The sequence below is a fragment of the Wolffia australiana genome, chromosome 11, assembly GCF_029677425.1.
Source record: "Wolffia australiana isolate 7733 chromosome 11, ASM2967742v1".
Classification (NCBI taxonomy): Eukaryota; Viridiplantae; Streptophyta; class Magnoliopsida; order Alismatales; family Araceae; genus Wolffia; species Wolffia australiana.
The window spans coordinates 13,826,643-13,850,254 of record NC_135845.1 but is presented as its reverse complement, the minus strand read 5'-3'; the positions used below and the strand labels follow the sequence as shown (position 1 = coordinate 13,850,254).

General features: G+C 38.8%; 1 protein-coding gene across 1 annotated transcript; it reads left to right on the top strand.

Moving 5' to 3' along the window:
- The first annotated feature begins 12,523 nt into the window (after window positions 1-12,523).
- Window positions 12,524-16,132, top strand: LOC144709510 (alpha/beta-Hydrolases superfamily protein). Its single transcript, XM_078583086.1, has 10 exons — window positions 12,524-12,888; window positions 12,988-13,124; window positions 13,323-13,496; window positions 13,695-13,931; window positions 14,015-14,115; window positions 14,522-14,594; window positions 14,835-14,903; window positions 14,993-15,100; window positions 15,305-15,430; window positions 15,869-16,132. The coding sequence occupies exons 1-10, from the start codon at window positions 12,582-12,584 to the stop codon at window positions 16,061-16,063; spliced, it is 1,527 nt and encodes a 508-aa protein (XP_078439212.1). The 5' UTR covers window positions 12,524-12,581; the 3' UTR covers window positions 16,064-16,132.
- The last annotated feature ends 7,480 nt before the right edge of the window (window positions 16,133-23,612 follow it).

Genomic DNA, 23,612 nt, shown 5'->3' with positions numbered 1-23,612 from the left:
TTTTTATTTTTAGTTAATTTATATAATTTTTGATGATTTAAATTGATGTATAAATGCAAAGAAAACACTAAAAATATTGTATACTAATTTTCCTAATTATAATTAACACCATAAATAGAAATAACTATTTTTAGATTTGTTAAGAATTAAATTCACAAATAAAACCACAACAAATAATAAAAATGAAAGTGCAGATTTTTTGTATAATTTTTTTATTTGCTATAATGACTAGATATCGATGAGATTAATTTAGAGAACTTTTTCTGATTTTGTTTTACGTTTTTTAAATCAAAAAATAATTTTTATGGATTTTACCTAATTTTTAAATGCCAAAATTAATTATTTTACATTTTCAGGGTATTTCCGGTGGCGGCAGCGGTGGCAGGTAGCAGCAGTGTGTGGGAGACGCCAGCGTTAGGCCTTTGGGTCAACCGCCCCTGTTAAGCTCCCTTTAGGCCAGCCTAGTTGTTCGGTCCACTTGGGATCAACTCAGTTCGGTCAGGACTTAGCCTATTTTTTCTAAGTTCTGAACAGGGCACTCTTTATCCCAGCAGGCATGTGCGTTGTCTGCGCACGAACTGGTGGTCGGAAGGGTGTCCTTGCTGCACACGCGCTGTAGTGTAGCGCACATCACCGTACGACAACGGCCGTGAATGGGAAACCCAAGTTTAAAAGTGTAAAATAATTATGTTTTAATAGTTCTATTCAAGAGGGAAAAAGGGGAGATATGTTTAAGGATCTAGAGAGAGAAAATGGTCAAAATGAAGAGATAGAGAGAGAAAATAAAGAAATGGTGTAGGATGAGTTTGAAATGGAATTTTAAGGTGAAAATTGTGGATATTTTCTATGAAAATTTGGGGGAAAAATTAGAGATATGGATGAAGGTCTAGAGAGGGAAACAGTCCATTCTGTAGATAGAAAGTAGGGAAAATAGGTATTTAGACGGAGGAAGTGATAGATTCAAAGGGGAAATGGATAGAGATTGATGGGAAACTCGAGATCTGAGTTCCTAAAACATCAATGCAAGTTTATTGATCCCTCAATGCTTCATCTCAAGTATGGATCCTTATACTTTACCAGGATCAGTCATTTTTCAATGCAAACAAGACATGAGATTGAATGAAAACTTCAACAAACTTACATCAAGAAGATTGAGCAACCTGGATTCTGAAAATGCCTTGTCCTGTTGGCCAGGCACTTGCTAGAGCATGTCCAGAATGAAGGAAAATGAGGGAGGAAAAGAGTATTTATACATATGGATAGTAAATAAAATACCCCTGTGTGCATTTTCTATTCTGTTTCCTTGCCAATTTGCAACTTTTTCTCCATTGGTTGAGAGCTTTGCCTTGTAATTTTTAGCTTCTTTCTTTGTGAGGTGTTTAAGAGCCCAATAGAGCAGGTCAGGTTGTGGCTCATCTCCTTCTGATTGCTCTTTTGGAGGCCCACAACACCATTTGGTGATTTCAAGCCCATTTGTAGAATCAACGAGCTCCAAAAAATTCTCCAACTCCTTAAGAGTTGTATCTACTTATTCCTATAAGTTTCTGCACAAGTGGAACTATAAAATACTCATCAGTAATAAAACTGTTTGCCTTGAAAGAAGTCAAGGGGTTAGTTAAAAATAGTCATAATGTGCAGAAATTGGAATTCATAGCTGATGCATGAATATTCAGTTAATCCAAATAATAACATGATAAATTCAAGATTAATTAGACCAAAATCATCTAAAATGTATGAAAATAACTATGCATTTATCATGTCATCAAGGTACACACAACACTCTCGGAGTGTGCGTTCGTGGAAGATGGGATGATCACACCAATAATTAATAGTTGTTGATTTCGACATCTTAACCACAAACAAAAGATGAGGAAGCGTCAGGGCTGATGATAAGGAGAGAGAAAAAATGGACGACTAGGATTGCTCCAACTTCAAACCTTGATATATAACGATCCAAAGGTTCAATAGAGCCAAAATTTTCAAGGATATTTCATCTTCACCTCCTCTTTCTATCCATATCCTCCGATCTATAAATGTAGGTGGCATCCTTATCAAAGTCATTCTTAAACTTGCTTCCTACTCATGTAGGCTGATTGAAAGATAATGAGCTTCTGAGATCCATCAAGTGTGTTCTTGGTGTCCCTATAGTGTGGGAGGAAGCTAAAGAGAAGAGATCCTTGCAGAACGTAAGGATATATGGTAAATGCCCTTGTTTTACATTGTTCTTTCTCAACATTGTCATTTTTTTAGATTAATGTCATTAAGACATCTTGCCATCACATCACCTCCATACACTCTTTAAATCATGTCTTATCACCTTCTCATCATTGTCTAGTCATTAATTTACTTCTGATTTACCATGTACGGCTCACTTTCTACCTCGCTCAAGTCATTCTTAGTGTTATCATGTCTTATCACCATCATTCACTTGATCTTGTCAAATCTTAATTACCACTATCTACAAACTACTATCCTCATCTTTATATGAATATCTCACCGTGCATTTTTTCGTCACTCGATTTCCTATTTAGTACATATCTCATCTCATCATAATAATTGTTATATTAATAATATTAAATCATTAATACTGATCCACATGGAGATGATCCGTACTCATCTCTAGCTAAAATTACTAAGCGAGTAAAGGTTTACAATTTTATTGAATAGTCTCAAAAACACCAACAACCAACTAAACCTAATTTTTTTAGCTTACCACCCACCCATCACCAACATCTCCCATATTGTCGTACATCCCCCCACCAACCCATCAATAACCATCCCATCCTATCACCAATCTCCCTACTCATGATCAACCCTTGCATCTCATCACTAACATCCCCATCACGCCACCCCAACCATCACTATCCACCTCTCATTAGTTAGATAGTAACTGCAGAACCAATTACTAAAGTCACTTGACCATTGAAATGGCTATAGCAGGACATCATGTTGAAACTATTTTCATGTGTAGACACAAGAAAATAGGGCTCTAGAAAGGAAGGTTTGGGAAACACTAGTAAGAAGTAGCTCCAGTAACTTTGGTGGTAAGGGCTTCTCCAACGGTGGTAAGAACTACTGTGGCAGCCCACAAGAGGGAGAGAGAGATAGAGAGGGGGGGAAGAGAAGAGAAAGATAGAAAGAGAAAGGGGAGAAGAGAAAGAGAGAGAGTGAGAGAGAGAGAGAGATAGAGAGGGGGAGAAGAGAAAGAAAGAGAGAGAGATAGAGGGGAGAAGAGAAAGAAAGAGAGAGAGAGTAGAGAAGAGAAAGAAAGAGAGAAAGAGAGAGATAGAGAGGGGGAGAAGAGAAAGAGAGAGAGAGATGGAGAGATATAAAGAGGGGGGATAAGAGAAAGAGAGACAGAGCATGTGTGTGGGAAAAAGAAAATTAGTTGTCACTACAAAGCATTAACCATGCCAATAGCTTAGGATCGCAAAAAAACCTAAATTAAAATAAAACATAAATTTTAAATTTTCTTTAAATGCCTTCAAGCCATCTAGATGACATGACTACATTGGCGACAATGATGGACTATGTCTGGTTATCCTTAAAATTAGGGTTTTGTAGCGCGATGAGCGATGTGACAAACTACTCATCATGATCCAGTCTAATGACTAGTTGTCGTACATCCTATCACATCCCGTACATCATGTTTGAGACATGCCAGACACAAAGGGGCATATGTTTTCTTAGAAGTAATTTTCTATAATTCTTAATCATGTGCATGGGCCTAACTGGGTCATAATAATTGGGCTGGACAGTGACACTATGATGCAGCTTATATGTAGGCATTATTAGCCCATCATGTACCTGATATTTGATGAGGATATCATGGGGGGTCTTGTACCAGATATAAGAAACATGAAATATGATATCTATTTTTAATGATACATTATTTATTATTAGTAGTTATAGTACTAATATGCGATGACATCATTCATCCCAAAATTGTCATTTGTTTGGCTTCTGGTATGGATGAGAATACTAAATATTAATTTTCTGATATCCGACATATTGATAATAACACTATATTATTTACAAGTATAATAATACATTAAATATGTTATTAGATTCATCATGTGGTGCCAACCTCAAACCCCTTGGGAGTTAGTTTATATGTGAGATGAGCAGTGAGTCACATGTAGTATGACAAGTGGTGAGGGACAGTGACATCAATTCGAGGTATCAAACAATGGCCAGCTGGGACAAAGTTGAGGTGGAAAATGTCACACAAAGAATATGTATTCTCTTGCTCCTTCCTCCTCCATGCCTTTATCATGTTCTACTCCTCATCTTCTTCCTTATCCTTCTTCTTCTTGATGTTCTATGTCTTCATCTTTTTCTTGCCTTTCTACTTCTTGTTCTCTATCTCCATGTTCATCTCCTTCTTTGCCTTCTTATCCTTTTTCTTAGTCTCTGTTGGGTTCTAAGGCCTCGATATGGATGAAACACAATGACTCCTTGTAGTGAAAGAGATAACGGAATCATGACAACATCATTAAAACATAAAATGAATAACCTCGACACGGATCACATCTGTGATTCATTTGATTCTTGAGCAAGTCGTGTGGCGCTGCTCATTTGTGCAACCTCTAGACATATCCATGTGATTCTTGCCATGTTGAATCCCCTCCTTTACCTTGATGAGCTTTGTTCAACCTCTATTGCCATTGTTACGCCATCTTGATCACGTTGGGAATGGAGTGGAGCTGTGGGGAGAAGGGAGAAGAAAGCGAAGACTCCTGAGTAATTATAGCTTTTGTGAATTTTGTTCAAGGCATTCCCCTATTTATACTAAGTGGTTATTTTTCATAAAACCCCCCAAAATTTAAGTATATCTTTCGATGTCCAAAAGACCATTTACGTGTGAACCTCTAGTCCCATGTATCAATCTAGTTAATGATTCCAGCGGCACAATAACCTTTATTGGCCTTCCAAATTAATTAACTATAGCATCATATAGATTAATAATCGCGTATCGATTTAACCCAATTGATAGGTTGAGTCTTGAACACGTGGGATGCTACGCTACACTTCGTGCTCTAGAAGATACAAATGACTGTGTATCGACTCACTCATGGAACATGTTCGTCATCGGTTACCATGTATATATAGTCCCTCATCCACTTGATGATCCTAGGATGACTTTGGGTATGGTCAACTATCAATTCCTATTCAATCTTCTGAGGAAATTGATAGACCCGAAATGTGTCATGTAATCATACATATTTTAAAGTCATTTTGGGATCATTTCATGTGTATTTTCTCCATTTTTTAAAGAATTTTACATTTCATGCACTAAATAGAGCAAGTGATTAAAATTTCATTTCAATGTCATTTTTATGCATTTTCTACATACTCAAGAATTTCCTAGTAAAAATATGTTTAAAACATTTTCTAATGCTCAATTTAGTATGTATCTATGTTATTGCAGGGAAGAAAACAAAGTTGGTGAAAATAAATAGAAGAAAGAAATGGAGAAAATTAATGAAATGAAGAATAAAGAAATATATATATATATAAATACAAATATTGTCTTTTGTGGGCCGGCTAAGGAGCCCACCAGGTGCGTAGAGCCCAAGCCAGCCGTAGGCCGGCGAGCGCGGGGCTCAAGCCAGCCCACAGCCAGAAAGGTAGCGCCAGTAGGGACACACCCAGCCGGCCACAAGGAGCATAGGCCCAAACAAGCACGCCCACAGGCAAGAGGAGAACACACTCAAGAGGTAGTGGTTTTATTTAAGTAGAGAGTATATTTCGACATTTATATAGCGTTGTGTCTTTTAAATATCTTCAATATGGGATTTAGAATCCCACTGTTGTATTGTTGCAGCGGGCCGGGCCACTTAATCGTGTGATCACGGCCCAACGGGCCGCGATCTAAAGGAAGAAAAAGCAAGAAATCAAGACCAGGCTTCGAGCCAACACGGCCCAAAGCTATTTTTAAGAGATGGACATGATCTCAACCGTCCGATCTTATTAACGAAGATCAGATGGTGAGATTTATCTATCATATTAATATATTTTCTTGCTATTTTTCTAGGGCTATGATTGGTCCCTTGGCGCTGACGTGGATCGCGGGACCTTTGGCTAGTGAATCAGAAGAAACACCGCTGATGAGGCAGCTAATTAGGCATGCTGATAGGGCATTGACGTAGCGGCGACTGGGGTGCACCATAAGGAGGGTCCACGGCTGTGATTTAATCGCAGTCATTGGACGTTTATCAAGGGAAATCGGATGACCAGGGGCATTTTCGTCCAATTTTGGCCCTGGCCGTCGTCGCCACAGGCCAGAGACCGTTTTTGGCCGACGAGGGGGACCATTGGGTGATCCAACGGCACGACAGGACCTCCAAGGCTGCCCCCCTCCATCAAACAGCCTGGGAGGTCCCACCCAAGCCGTCAAAGGGGGCCAAAAGCCTCCAATTCACGCATCTTTCTTCACCGAATTCTGAATATCATTTTTGAAATAACATTTTGGGGGAAGATCCTCGTTCTCTTCCCCTCTCTCTTGATTCTCTCGGCCAACGGGTGTGACAGGCCCATGACCTGAAGGGAGAATAGTAGGAGAGTGTTAGAAGAGGAGAGAAAGTGAAATGCTTACATGAAGGACGACGTGTACGAAGCGGGATCAGGAGCAGTCGGCGACCTCCACCTGTTGCAGAAATCCAATTCGCCTTCTTCCTTCTCATTTCTCTTGGTTCTCTCGGTCAATGGCCGTGACAGAGCCTTGACCTGATGGGAGATCTGTGAGAGAAGTGAGAAGAGAGGGTGAAGAATTTGTGTGCCAAACCAGGAAGGCCACGCCGTCGAGTGAGAAGATCTGAAGCCCCCAGCGTTCATCCACTCAATGGCATAGTCTGGTAAGTCACGAATTTCATTCACCTTAGTCTTATCTTGATATAAAAATTAATTAGAATTGACCAAAAATCGTATAGGAAGCATTTTTATTCATCTGAACATTTCGTCAAACACGTGATATACGTGGCTTCAACACAAATTTTAATAAGTTTTTAAAATACTTTTTGACCAATTAAAAATATAAAATTTTTTACTATAACATTGAGGAAGTTATACTTTCTATTCTACATACCTTCTAGATAAAAATACATTAAAAATCAATTTAGTTCCCTATAAAAGTACACTATCAATCCATTTCTTCTTCTAGGCATTTGGTCAAACAGCTTGCATGCAAGATTTGAGTCTTAAAATTCCTCTACCAAATGACTTCTAAAAAATCTATAAAAATTTCCTAAAATCATTAATAGACCTCCACTACTTCAATATAAAATTGGAGTCTAAATAAAATATATAGGGGGAATTCTCTTTACAAAAACCTAGATAAAATTAATAATATTCACCATTCATTTAATTACCTACTATTATTATAATATCAGATCATTCTTCCCTATTCTCCCAACTCATTAAACTATACCTCTAAGAGCCAATCCCAATGGATATGACCTTACTCAACAACATACAATTCTGAGTAAGTTTAAAAATTACAAAAAATTATTTGATTGAAGCAAAAATAATAACAATGACACAAAATTAACACCCCATTTTTGCTTCATCAGAAATCATCGGAGAACTCTTCTTTGATATTTTACTACCTTGCCCAAGGATTTCATTGCATCGTCTTCCTTGAGTTGTCTTCTCTTATGTTGAAGACAAATGACTTACACAACCATAATGTGAATTAACCTAATTGATAGTTTGGTATAATACCATTGAGGGATTCATACCAAAAAATTCAGTGAACTCTTTCTACTAAAGAGCACCCACTGTTAATCCTTATTGTCTCCATACTAATGGCTACGGGACCGGCCTTACTCATCATATGAGTGAGCCTAGATAGTGTTATTCCATACAGATACTTTGATGTCCTTCTTGATTATCCTATGAATAGGAATATTTAGAACACATGCTTAAAGACTAGTGGTCACCTTTATTACGATCTCATCATGATTCACTAAGTCTGATCATGTATTCATGGACTTCGTTGTAAGCATCACGTGTGCACTATAATGAATATATCCTATTAATGAACATGGAACACAATATGGAATATGTTATTGGCTTGCCAGTCACAGATATCTCTATCTGTGCTTATTCTTCTTCTTATTCTCTTTCTCCTCATCCTCATTCGTGCTTCTTTTCCTTCTCATTTTCTTTCTTCTTCTTCTTGTCTGTTTATTTATTTTTCTCCTTCCCCATCTTATTTTTTTCTTGTTCCTCTCTATTTTCCCCTTCTCCTTTTCTTCTTATTCTCCTTGTCCTTCCTGTTATTATCGTTCTCACTTATTTTCATTGTCCTCCAGCGGGAGCGTGGGTCCGCCTGTCCCTCTCGGGGACGTTCATCTTGGACTGCACGTCCCGCTTGTCGGTGGGTGTCCCGGAAAGGTCCTACGCGGGGCCTCAATTCGTAGAAGCGAGGGTGACCATTCTCCAAGGTGGTCGGTGCTCCACGGATAGTCTTCGGGGCGTTGGTGGGCCCGACTATCGGTGGAAGGGGGCTGTTCAGCCGGCCGGATGGCGAGGACGACGGCGAACTAGCAGCTGCATAAGACGGCCATGGGCAACGTCGTGCTGTAAGCCGCGGTGGTCAGCAACAGTGAGGCGGCGGCCGGAGATGGCAGTGGCGGCGGCCAGAGATGACGGTGACTGGAGGTGGCGGCGGCCAAGGATGGTAGCGGTGGCGACAGCCGGAGATAACGGCGGCGGCGGCCAGAGATAGCCGGGAGAGTGGCCGCGGTAATGGACCTCCTACAGAGTAACAGGCCTCGGGCTTGGGCCAGATCGGGCCACCGAGAATGACGGCGGCCCATGGAATTAGGCCTGTAACGGGCTGTCGTGGCATCCTCGAGATGCGTGCATGGCAATGGGGCCCTCGGGAGGGCGGTCCAGTGCAGGCCGCGACCGGGGGTGCGGGGACCGTGGCGCGGGGTAGCGGGCGGCCGTGCATGGGCACCGTGTGACCCCGTGCGGCCAGCGACGTGCGCGGCTCCGGCGGCTACGGACGGCTGCTGCCACTACGCTGATGGCGGCTGCGGTTGCTGCGTTGGCTGCGCCCGCGCTGCGCGCGCTGCCGCGGTGGCTGCGACTGCGCGCTGCGCGCGGCGTGGCGCGGCGGCGGCGCGGCGGGCGGCTGTTGGCGGCGGCGCGCGGCGCGCGGGTTGGGCGGTTGCGGCCCCTACTCGGGCGGCGGCCCCGCGATTCGGGTGGCGGTCCTCCGACCTGGGACCCTGGCGGCGGCGGCCGCCTAGGGTTCCGTCGACCCATTTTGACGGAACGGGCGGGGGATGGGTGGAACGGGACGGCGGCCAAAGTCGGCCCCGTCCCGTCCGCCCTTTCACTCTCCTACTCTCAAAATGGAACGGGTTTCTTTCCAAAGATTCAAGAAGACTTTTTTCCGTCGGGCGCCCTCTCCTTCCGTTATGTAGGGAGGATAATGGGCCCTAAGGAGGGATCCAAGAGGGGGGAACCCATTAGGAAAGGGTCCCCCTCTTAAGACCACTAGTACATAGTTTATTTAAACATGAACTTTAACTAAACCTAGGAAAAAAATGCGGATACATTGAGGGCTTCGCCATCACTCACTCCTATTCTTTACTCACCCTTATTCTTGTTAACATTTTCCTTCTTATTCTAATTTCTTTTTTAGTTCATATGTATAAAAATTCTTGTTGTTTTGATTTATGATTCATCAGTGAATTACACTGAAATCAACTTTAGTCTTTGGTTGTCCTTTGGAAAATTACCTTAATTTGACATGTGTTATGTTTTCATGATGGTTAATCTGTTTTGTTTAAATTTTTTATTGATTCTATTACTATTTGAGTACAATATTTTATTTTAGGTTTCTCTATACAAATTCTGCCCAAAAGTCTGATCATATTCTAATGAAGTTTAGAATTGAAATTGCATTTGGTATTAATGTCTTGGCCCAAGATACATATTTGGCAGAAACTTAACAACATGGGAATTCACACAACAAAACATCTGATGGGGGCCAAAGTCACACATGATTGAACATATCTATCATCATATATTTATTCACACTAATTGGTAATGGGTTGTGCACAGCCTCATGTATCACGAGAAGAACTCACACAATAAGAAGAAAGGGATAAAGCAGCAGGTGGACATATGCACTACTGTCTTTCGGAGACATTCAAAGGTGTATCATCCTTCACAACATGATGAAACTGAAGGGTGTTACCAAGAATTAGTAACCATCTATTACCAAATCTATGGATAGTGAATCCCATGGAGAGGTGATACAACATCAACCTTGAAATGGCCATGCCTTAGATGACACAATATTTTATTACACATTTTCTTTTCTTTAATGATACTCCTTGAAGCATTGTTTAGAATGCAGCATTCAAGGATCTGTAGGATAAGGCAATGCAGGTCAACTTTGACCTCCTGAGTGCTGAGGTCCTTAAGTATTGGATGATCTAGATGCATGGATGCATGAAGAAGGCGTTGAAGAAGTTATGGGATGACATCCAGATAGTGTCCCTAACTACAGATGCATGAATTACAGAGAAAAGTACTGACCTTTCAAACGTCAATGTTCATTGAGTGGAGACAAAGAGTGTAAATTGAAAGTGAGTACTTTCCATTCAAAATCTCATAGGTAAACACAATGGCAAGAACACGATAACACTTATTATCCAGATTTGGGAAGAGATTGGACTACTTAGCGAGGTCCACATCTTCAAAAAAATTGTAGGGCATTCTCATTTGGATCTAAGATTTTGGCAGGTCTTTGCCATGACAATGAGTAATGCATCTATAAGCCAGAGGAATAAGGAATGGAGGGTCATCTATGGATGTGTTTAATGCATGTTTGGCAGAGGTTGGGTGGGACAAAGGGTTTTCATGCCCCTCTCTTGGTAGGCTAGCATAGGAGAAAAATGACTCCCTTATATTCGTTACAAGAGAATTATTGTTTTCTTGTACGATGAATGCTACAATTACAAGATTGATCTCAGCTGGGCATGCTATTGTTACTTACGAGAGATCATGCCTATCACCAATAATCAATGAAGTGCTGGCTCCATGAAGAAAATAAGCTGTAGTACATCAATGTCAACATGAACTTAGATGACAAATATGGGGTTGTTGAATCATCTCAAGGTTTGAATCCTAGCCGCCATACTTGTATTTTAGTTTTTACATCTACATCCTTCACATATGATATGGCTTACCTTCAAGCCCTATTTAATTTGAAGCAGAGAATGGCGAAGAAGATATTACAAGAATATCATCTTAATTGTAACATAAATTTAAAATCATTATGAAACATGAACAAGAATACTGCAAAATCATTTAAAATCCATATTGTGGTAGTATATGACACGAATAATGTAGGGTTAATATATAATTGATGTTGGTTTTAATGTTAATATGTAGAGGGCCATATTAAGATCATGGTTAGACAAAATTAATAAGAAAAGAAGAATACAATGAAATATATTAAAAAATATAGACAAATCTTTATTTGAATTTATTAATTTTTAGATAATCCAGTTTGACTCATCATATTTCAACTCATACCATTACATGGTCAACATGTTTTGGTATAATTGACTAACATCAGATTTTCTTATTAGAATTAAACTCACAACGGTATGCATTGGCGTAACTAATTTAGACTTAAAATTGGGTAAAATAAATTATAAAGGGGCAACTTATGTTTTTGTTGTGAGCATTTTAGAAAGCCTCTAGCATGTAATTAGTGATTTGAATCTATAGTTTTTGGTTACTAGTTCCATTAACATAATTTGAACTTACATTGATTGGCCAAGAAGTCTAGAATACAGAGGGAAGTCAGCTAGGGACTTGGTAGTCTGACCTGAGCTCGACCACTAATTCTCATCTCACTACAGGTCAAAGTCGGCTGACTATGCTACAGATAGTCACAAATCTTTCGTATGCATCCTCTTTTTGAAATTTTCTTCCATATGGGAAAACGACGCTTTAAAAAATCATCCGACATCCGAACACCGGATTTCAGTAACCAGTACTGGGGTCTGCCACATCCCAACCCCACCGTCATCCGTCTGATATCTGATATCTGATATCCAGTATCTAAAATTGTCAAAATTCATCCCAAGCCGGATATAAGACGAGCGAACACTATCTGTCAAGGTTCAGGGACCGGTGACGGGTACCGCCAAGGGACGGGCAGGAGGGGGACTAGAAGACTTCCATCCAATCCGTGACCAACACCTTCCTCTTAATCTTCAGATTCAATTAGTGTTCGCCCATCCGGATACCCACATCAGATTACCGTATCAGGACGGATGCCGAATCGGATATCTGATGACGATTTCAGATTTCGGTAGCTACAGTACATACATCCGATATCATTATCCGTCTTGATACTGTCATCTGCCTCCGACTTTTGGAAAGGATCACATTCATTGACCTCGTAATCCGCTCGTAAACTCTTCTGCTACCCATCGAAAGCCATAGACGGCAGACGGATGACGAAGTCAGTATTTAAATTATTTAAATATAAAGTACCACGTGGCGGGAGGAGAGAAGAGGATGAGATCGAAGGAGAGAGTTAGATGATAGCGGCGGCGGTGGCGGCGGCGCCGGCGTTGGGCAAGTTCTTCGATCCGAGGCTTGTTTTTGTTCTTCATCGCCGTAGATTTCGTCTTGTCTCTGGTTTTAGCGGAAGAAGAGGGATTTTCTCGGCCGGAGTTGGAGTATCTTGGTCGATTGGGAGCTCTAAGATGGTGGATGATCACGAGATTGGAGATTGGTACTCTGTTCCTGATCTGAACCTCAGGAATCATCGATTCAGCGTTCCGCTTGATTATTCCTCGGCGGATGGCTTCAAAATCTCCGTTTTTGTGCGGGAAGTTGTAATGGGTATGTGGCGGTTGAATGTTAATTATGTGTGTTCGTGTTTATTTTCACATTCTTGGATTTTTTTTTCTTTTTACTTCTTCTTGAATCGTGAGTTTGCAGCGGGAAAAGAAGCTCAGGCTATGCCATTCCTGGTTTACTTGCAAGGGGGGCCGGGGTTTGAAAGTCCTCGTCCGACTGAGGCCAGTGGATGGCTGAAGAAAGCTTGTGAAGAACATCGAGTGATTTTTCTGGACCAGGTTACTTTTTATTATTATTATTATTCTATTGAAAGAGAAAATAAAGATCATCCGAACTTTGGTGATCAACCCAATACTTTATAGTTACAAAAAAATAGTTACAAGAAGGATTAAACTGGTTCTCCTCCAGGTTGCTTTTCTTTGATAATTTATTTTTTATTGATGTAATTTTAATTGTGTATATTTTATGCTTGGCAGCGAGGAACTGGGTTGTCGACTCCTTTGACAGTCTCTTCTATGATGCAATTCTCCTCAGCAGAGAAACTGGTTGAATTTGCTAAACATTTTCGAGCAGATAATATAGTGAATGATTGTGAGTTTATTCGTCAACGGCTTGTACCCCGTGCAGAACCATGGACGGTGCTGGGCCAGGTATTACATTGAATCTTATTAAATTTCATTATCTTTGTTTGAATCTTATACTATCTTTTAATTAGCCATGGATAAAGTTCTGCATTCTCATGATTTTGGCTGTTCAAAGTTATACCTCAAATATTAGTTTTTTTTATTTTCATCTCTGATTTTTTTTGTCGCGAGTGATTTTCCAATTTATTGATCTTTTCTGTACAGAGCTACGGCGGATTTTGTGCTGTCACTTATTTGAGTTTTGCACCGCAAGGCCTGAAAAATGTTCTTTTGACCGGTGGGCTTCCACCAATCGGAAAGGATTGTACTGCTGATGAAGTTTACAAAGCATGCTTTGACCAAGTCATACAGCAGAATGAGAAATACTACAAACGGTTTCCTCAGGATATTTCTGTTATTAACGATCTTGTTCTGCACTTGAGCGAAGCCGAAGGTGGTGGGGTAAGTCTATTAAATAGTAAATCAGCGAGAATAATTTTTTGAGAATTTTTTAAGAATTTAATATTATCTAAATTGTGTGTCAGGTGCCTCTTCCATCTGGGGGTAGACTGACCCCCAGAGGGCTCCAGAGCCTTGGGCTCGTCTGCTTGGGTTCTAGCTCAGGATTTGAACGTCTGCATTATCTGTGAGCAATGTTTGAGGACTTCATCCAAAACCCATCATCGTGTCTTGTCGTCTCTCGTAGCTTGAGTGACGATGAGGATTTTGTCATCTTTATCCTGGCCGCGGATGAATGATGATTAAAATGATGATTTTCTCTTGGTCTCTTGTCGTTTGAGATAAGTTAACAGAGGGAAAGTGATGAGAGGTGATGACGAGATAAAATCTTTGTTATCATCGTCATCGTCATCATCATCGTCATCATCATCATCATCGTCAGCGTCATCATCATCGCTGTGACAGGGACTATGACTGCTTGTCATCATCCTCTCTTCATAGTCATCGGTGATGGCAAACAGTATCTGTGTGTTTCCATGCCTTTCAGATGTTCGTGAAATCCTTTTAATTTTGTTCTCTGGTTTGATTCACAGGTTTGAGAGAGCTTGGGATCCCATACTAGTTCCTGGTTCGCCGAGACGCATCAGTTATTACTTCTTGAAATCTGTAAGAAATTGATGGTAAACCTGGTCCCTCTTGGGATATTTTGGTCATTTCCTTTGTCTAGATTTCCTTTTTTATATTTGTGGATCTCCTTTTAGGAGGGAAGTTCCCTTCTTTCCTCTGTCAGAAAGTTCATATTTATTCAAGGTTTAACGGTCCAGGCTCTCATATATAATAATCTTCACCCTAGACATGATATAATTTTACGGATTCAATCAACATTTTATGTACCTTTTTGTGCAGTTTGAAAACTGGGTTGCGTTTGATACAAATCCGCTCTATGCCCTTTTGCACGAATCAATTTATTGCCAGGTATTTTTAACTGAGTACTTACTAATCGAGTCTCTTGATTCCCTGTTGTGTGTATTATTTCACTGACTCGTGTTGCCAAAAATGAATAGGGCGCTCCATCAAGATGGTCGGCGCAAAAAATCAGAAACTCTTTAGAAAATGTATTTGACCCTGTCAAATCTGCGAGGGAGAACAGGCCTGTTTATTTTACGGGAGAGGTGAGGGAAATTATCATTGTTTTGGGATATAATTTCTCCTTGAGTTATCTGTTGATCAGGATCAATGTATTAAATTTTCCTTGGCTTCATTACAAGAAGAGCAAAAATATGTCATTTGGGTGTATTGAAGATTCTCTTTTTGAAAATTGTGAGATATTCATTACTAACCCGTTTTTATATCATATTTTTTATTGGTTTCTTCAGATGGTGTTTCCGTGGGTATTTGAAGAGGTCGGTGCCCTGAGGCATTTAAAAGAGGCTGCTCACTTGCTTTCTGAGAAGCAGGACTGGCCTCCCCTCTACGATGTCGCTACCTTGAATAAGAACGAGGTCTCTCTCTCTCTCTCTCTCTCTCTCTCTCTCTCCCCCCACTTATCTACACTTCATCCATCTCTCTCTCTATCCATCTTTTTATTTATTATCTTCCTCTCCCACCCATTTCATCCCAATTTGAATGAGACTTCCATTTCCTCTTTCTCTTTCTCTCTTACTAAGAAATATGACCTGTATGAGATTTATCGACTTACCTCTCTCTGGCTATGTACACGAGGCATTGACTTATTTTATCATCTCGTAATCTTTATTTTTTTTACTGTCATGTTGACGCTGGTGCTTGACCATTGACATGAAGAAATATGACGTGTATGAAATTTATCAACTTAACCTTTCTATGGCTATGTACACAAGGCATTGACTTATGTTATCATCTCATAATCTTTATTTTTTGACTGTCATGTTGACTCTTGTGCTTGAGTATTGACATGGCAGGTGCCGGTGGCGGCGGCAGTGTACTATGAGGATGTGTATGTGAACTTCAAGCTGTCAATGGAGACGGCAGCGCAGATTTCTGGGATCAGGCTTTGGATCACCAACGAGTTTATGCACTCCGGCCTCCGTGATGGCGGTGTCCAGGTCCTAGATCACCTCTTTGGCATGCTTAAGGGCGGCAAACCCTTGTATTAATCTCCCTTTCTCCCTCTACTAACTTTGTAATGTTATCATAAATTAAGCGTCATACTTAATTTTTGGAAAGGATTGAGATAAGTATGCGGAGGCTGAACCAGTTTGCCTGAGAGATCAGCTTTCTCCAATAGAGGGCAAGGATCAGGTTCACTGGATTGATGATCACATCATCTGTGAATGCTATTTTGGAAAAAGATGTTTGGAGAGAATATGGCAAATTCCTTTAAAGATAGAGGTCATGTTCTATTGCATTTAATGACAACTGGTTGAGATAATTAATAGGTATCTAATTGGAACAAGATATTAAAGAAAAAATCTCATCTTGAATCTTAAACAAAATTTTTCCCACAAGCTAACAATGTTAACTTCAATCCCTAATCCTGCCCCATCAACATGGAAGGTAATATACATCCAGAAATAATGGAAGTTTTTTTAAATTAATTTTTTTTCAATTAAAAAAATTAATCATTTTTAAACTTGAACCGTGTAAGAAATTTAGTAAAATCAACTCAATAAAAAATAAAAATATTATTGTTGTATTCCCTCTAAGTTTCAAAGTGAAATTTAATTAGAATACATGTAAATAAATTATGAGGATAAATTTTATCAAAATTTCATTTAAAATAGGTTAAAGTATTTATTTTAAAATTTTAAATGATATATGGTTTAGCATGATTTGTTTCATGAATAAATTAAAAATATCATTTAAAAATTTTCCTAATTACTTCGTATTAATTGCATCTTTTTTGTATAAACGCAACAATGAATGGCATATATATATTACGATGGCTGCACGCATGTGATGCCTTTGGATAAGAGCAAGTAGGCAGGGAATGCATCACAAGGATTGGCCATCAACCTGAGTTTCTTGACAAGGAATGGGTGCAGCGAAGCCAAATTCCATCAGGGGCGAGTTAACGAGCGGGATACGGGAACATGAGTTGTCACGATAGAAAAGAGAAATGACTATAAGGAACCAATGATTCTCTCTTCTTAAACAACCTATATCCTCCACACTTAAGCAGCATTTGATAGATTATCCAACCCCGAGCAATCTTAGTTATTGGTGGGGGTTAGGTCCGTTAGCTGGTATTTGTTAAGTCATTTAAATAGTGACTGGCACGCCTTACGTGATAGAGATTAGGGAGTAAAAGTAGCGCATTAAGCGAAGGTGAGGGTGGCCACATTGTTTTGCAAGAGGTTCCGAAGGTTACGAAGTAACGAAGTAAAGTTACACCTATCATATGCAGGCATGCATTTGAGTCCATTTAATATTTTGATTAGCTACTCGAAAACAAGTTTGTGCAGATTTCCAAGACCTTAAGCCCCTAGGTTGCAGCACATTCGCTCTTAAAATTGTGCCTCACGCTACAGCCACCGTTTCTAGGACCGACTGACTCCTCACCTGCACAGGTACCTACGTTGTGTAGTGTGAGTCGCACATTCAACATAGCTGTTGGAAGCTAAGAGGGGGGGGTGAATTAGCTTATCTACTTATTGTTTGCCTAATTAGCTTTTAAGATTCCTTGATTTGACTTTCACCTTCTTTCTCTCAAACACTTAGATTTACTTGGTTCCTCGATCCGCTTAGTGATCGAGTCAATCCAAGGCCCCCCTTTGAGTCTAAATTAGGACTCAGGATAACCTTACTAAGGATCCTCCCTTGTAAGGTACCCTAACCCAACTTACAGAGTTGCTTCTGCATAGGAGTCTTCCGATAGCACGTCACGATCTTTGGTGCACGAGCTTCAACCCCGAATCGCCTTCGGGTAGACCGTCATGAACTCTTCCTCGTACGTCCTCTTCCCTCGTCATCGTCACGTCCTTGGTGCCACCAACGTCACCTCCCTGCCTTCTCGATCTTCGTCACCTGGTCAGATTAGTGAAACAGAAGCTATGCCGCTCCCCGTGATTGATCAAAGGTCAATCACCGCTCTCAATGATGTATGACGGATAATCAACACTAAAATTCAAGATATGATATCAAGATCAATCTGTCAGCCTTTTGCTTTCCAACATGTCTACTCAGATCACAAATTCAATCCCACTAAAAACTTCTTTCAAGGATTCAAGATCAATCCTTCACACTCTTTCAATAAATCACACAAATTCACCACTAATAACAAGAATGTGAAGGAAACTATCACTCTACTCACTAAATGGATGAATGATGAAAATGAAAAACTTCCCTTATCAATGGAGAAGCACAACCACACTGATTGCAGGGGAGAAACTTCACAAGAAGGAGCACTTTCTTCTTCAAGAGTAGCACAAGAGAGATGGTTTTCAAAAAGGGATGCCTCAACCTTTGCTCTGAAGGGGTATTTATAGGGCCAGAGGGGTAGGTTGTAATTTTCTGAGAATTTTTAAAAAAATTCGAGCTCAAACGGAGCTGTATTTAATTTTTTATGAATTTTCAAAGATTTTTGGAAGGTTTCATTAATGACGTTAATTACCCATTAATGAAATTAATGAGGGAATGTCAAAAGTCGGAAAAAAATAAAATTTTGGCATTTAATAAAAACCTTTTCAGAAGGTCAACCGTCGGACCCGCCCTTTGCCCTTTAAATTCCTTCTTTAATTAAGTTTAACTTAATTAATTATTTATATAAAAAAATTCTTTCTATAAATAAAACCCACGTGTAAAATAGATAAAATTAATTTTTTTGTTTCGCCAACTTTGAGATCCCGGGTTCGAATCTTTCGCGCGCCAGAATTTTTCATTTGAAAAATTGCGGCGCGCCACGTGTCAAATACAATATTTTTTATATTGTATTCAAAGAGAAACGTGGCCCTGTGGTGAGATGCCACGTTGCATAAGGGGATGTTGCAGGTTCGAGGATATAGAGTGCCAAAAAAAATATTCTTTTTCTCTCTTTAGCGGACCTGACCCGGTTTAACGGATCCGGTTTCGGGTCCGCCTTTAGGACTTAATGGGCTCCGCCCATTAAGACCTTATTGGGCCCCTTTAAAGGGACTAAAAAACCAAAATTTAAAAATCAATTTTGCACCATTTAAAAGGCTTTTAATATTTAAAAAATTCAGAACAATATTTTTAATATTTTTAAAGTAGTTTTCAATATTTAAAAACATTTCTAAGGCTTCTGAAAATAATTTTAACATACCTTAGATATGAAATGACCTTTTAAAATATTTTTAAGTATTAAAATAATATTTTAATACTTTTAAAAGTATTTTCAGAAAGTTTAAAAAATATTTTTCATTCTCCCAAGTACTTTAAGATTATTTTAGTTTATTTTATAGTTTTAAACCAGTTTAAAAACATAATCTTAAAACATTTTTAAGCTCTAATTATAAATTAGTTTCTTAATTATAAATTCATGATATTAATGTAATTTAGTGTACATTAAAACACAAAAACCTCAACAATAGCGTTTGGACTCATGTGCCTTCCAGAACCAGGGGAGTTCCCTTGCTTATGCTGCGTATGATTAGCCAGCCATGCGGCGACAAAAGGATTAGGACGTCCCAACCCTTCCTCAGGTGCTTCCATGATAGAGAGTTTAAGTTTGAACTTCTAATGTTTCCCAAGCACAAGGGTAATCTATTGGTTTCTGAATTACTTTTTAAAATGTCCAATATATTTAAAATTTCTTACCGGTTAACAGTGCCTACATTTTCATGTCACATATCCTAGATGATGTGATTTTATGATATTTGAGAAGTCTAATATTCTTGATGTAATATAAATCAGTATTTGAGAATTAAATTTCATCAAAAAGTCAATGTTTTTACTGAAAATATTCATAAAAAACTAATGACTTGCTGTCAAAGAATAACTAGCAGTAGGAGGAGGCATTGGAGATGGGACACATCATCTGGCCCAGGGACAAAGGATGGCAGTCCTCAGCTCCACCTGACTTAGAGAGAGAGAGAGAGAGGGAGATAGATACATAGAGAGAGAGAGAGTGAGTTTTACAGTGAGGGCTAGTGAGATTAGGGAACGGCACATCCGGGACGTGATGCCCTGGACGTGATGGGACGGATGACGAGCTGTGACAAACGGTGACGTGACGAAGTGTTCATCACGTCACCGTCACATCACGTGTCTGAGGATTTTCAAAAAATCTGTCACGGACCCGTCACGCATCCTCACATCCTTGTTCCGTCATGTCACCGTCACGGTGACGGCGTCACCGTCACTAGTGACAGAAATTACAAAATTATGTGAAATAATTAGTATTATTATTATTACTTCTTATGATATGTTATTATTTCACTTTCTATGTAGTGTACATTCTCCTCTTCTTCTTTGCGTCGATTTCACTGTCTTCTTCTCTGGCGTAGAAGGGTCGAAGCCCTCTTGACGTTAGGTTGAAGCCTAGAGCAGAGAGATTCATCGAGAAGAGAGATTCATCGACGAGGGCTCTGCTGGTCAAACAATTAGAATGATCCGCCCCAGATTCACCAGAGCAATTCCCACGCAACCCCGCTTTTGTCGACCCAAGAGAAGAGGGAAGCGTAACGGGGTTGTTCTTGTTCAAATCGCCGAATCCGGGTACTTTTCGAGCTTTTTTCTCATTTCCGCGGATTCCCCAGTTTTTGCATTCTTCTGGGTTTTCTCAAGAAACGAAATCGACCCTGATTTGCGATCAATCTTTGGTATGTTACTTTCCTGTGCGATTTTCTCTACAGAGAAAGTCCCGGTGATTTTCTCGAGAAAGTCCTCAACTTTTACGATCCAGCCGGCAGAATTGCCTAAAATTTACCAGATTGTGTTCATTTTTGATTTGACAAGATATGTTCTTCTGCCTGCTCTCCCCGATTTGCATTAATCTCTAACCCGATGCTTCACCGAGGAAATCATCAAAATTCACAATCATGCTAGCAGAATTGCTGACAGTTTATAAGATCGGGTTATTTCAAATCGGCTTGATCTTCATCTTAGATCCCCATTTGAGTTCTGTTGATTTTTGAGGGAAAGGGAATAGATGTAAAATTCATTCTCTAATTATTCTCTTTACCTTGTCGCATTTCAATTGGATATTCTTACTGATCTGGAAGGAAATTAAATGGGTGTTATCTTTCCATAGATCCCTCCTTTTTCTGAAGACGAGGTGACGACATTTCTGATCCCTGATAAGCTACTCTCTTCAGCTCTCTTATTTGATTTTGATATTGTTCTTCTTTATTTTATGAATGGCTCGCTAAATTTTTGAAAAAAATGCCTCGCCTCTCGACGTCCACTCAGTAGGATTTGAGCCCGAATGAAGTTCTAGCAATTTTTCAGAGAAAGAAAAACCAACTTGATCTTGGAGGATTTTTGAGCTTGATAAGGTACTCGCAAAGTGGCCATCAGATTCAAATCCTGATAAGGTACACTCTTCAGCTCTCCTGTAGTCCTGTTTGGTTTTGATCTTGTTCTTCTTTATTTTATGAGTGGTTTGTTCTTCTTTACTTTCTCTCATTCCCTCTTCACTCTCACAGCCTCTTCATTCTCTCCACTCTTACTTTCTCTCATTTTCAATTATTTAGGTCATTGGATGTGTCTACATTTAAGCGTGATAGTCTGATGATTTTGTTCATGAAGTTTCCTCTCCATTTCTGTTTGTGACGTATATTCCTAGCATTTTTTTACTGAAATTCATTTCCTAGTAGAAAGAGAAATAATTTTTCACCTTTGAGTGCATATATTATGTCAGGTTACAGTGAACAACATCAGTTATTTCCTAGAACTATCTCGCGAAAACAAAAACCAAAGGAGAAATGAACCTCAGGGCAGCTCTTCCGGTGGATATCAACCTCTTGAAATTTTCAATCTCTGCGAGGATTCTTACAAACTTTATTGACATATTTTTCTCAATTATCGGATCGTTCTTCTTTATCTTCCTCATCATCTTTTTCGACTTACTCAAAATATGATTCATCTGCCCTTCTGTGGGGTGTTCTTTTCAAAAACCCGCATAAATGGTTGGACAACATATCAAAGGTCTGTTAATTTTTGAAATATGGACTTCTTTAGCAAAACTAGTGAGCATCTTTTTTCCGACTCCTTGGAAAATAATGATTGAATTCACCTCTCTGTGTGGAGATAGTTATCGTCAGGCATCTTATCTATTGCCTACAATATTTTTTGAGACTCTGTTTAGCAAAAGATTGACATAGAGAGAAGATGGGAATTTTTTGCCACTACTTGGCGTGGCATGATAATAGAGAATTATTGATCATTTGGTTTGCCTCAATATTAGGATCAAAAAAGAAAAGGCTATTTGAAACCTTTGTACCAGATTGCACTAATTTATTTAGTTCTGAAATTTTATTTTATAAGTAATTCCAGAATGGCCTATGAGTTTTCCGTGTTTTTAGGGGTTTTCAGATGTTTCTTCAAGTTTATTTATTCCATAAGTTCCATTTTGAGTACTGTTTTTTTATTACATAAACCAAAAAAAACTGAAGAAAAATAAAGATAAATCTTTTTCACATGGTTGACTAGGTAGAACCAAGTTATTCTGATCGAACACTTGATTGGTCACCTAAGTTGAATCATTATAATATGTTCGATTCTGATTCGCTTATCTAAAACAATTAACTTACTCCATAAGTTATAGCAAGAAATTCCAACCTAACATTAGCGCAACTTTTCACGATAAATTAGTAAGTAAATTAACAAATAACTTGAATCAGGGATCATGATGACTAAATTTTGTACTATTATTCATTTCGAAGGTTTATAAAGTTGATTGAATTAGATGTGGTTAACTAATATTTATTTTTAATTTATGAAGGAACATACTACAGCTTTTAAAGATGAGACATATTTTTCATATTAAAATGTGACATTTTAATAAGGATATATATCTTCAATCATATCAATACCATATTAAAATTATTCTACCATCTGCTCTGATCCTACCGTTTATCATTTCACTTTCCCTTGGGGTGAGACATATTTTTCCATATTAAATAAACAAAGGCTATAAATAAACAAAGGCTATAAAAAAATTCTAAATTTTCCCAAAATATTTTAGCTAAATAATTCAATTCCGAACCAAGCACTTAAATATTAAGTTACTTATATGACATCAACGATTTTGATATCCTAACATATTAAAACATAAGACAGTAAATACTACATTTTTTCAACAGGATATGAATTTAATAAATTCTTGTTCTCGGATAATTCATTATTTAAATGTAACCAAAATTGTTAAATCTGTAGAAAAATTTATTTAATTTTACTGGACTTTGCGTTAATAAATCATTAATTTCTCGGTCAGTAAATTAATTGGTACAACAAATTTCTTACATCCCCTGACAAGTGGCAACAAATTAAAAAATATATAAATGTCTTCACTTTTCTGTCAACTAATTATTCATTGTATACTTTAATTTTTCAGTCGAGAACTTAACTAATAAATTACCTACATTCAAAATTTTAGGTCAATAATTTGATTATCATAACATATTAAACCATACCTCTCATATTACACAATTTAATTATTACAATCTATTTAGTAATAAAATATAATTGTATCAAAACTCCATCACGGACGTCATTCGTGACAGACTATTCGTCATGTCACGCGTC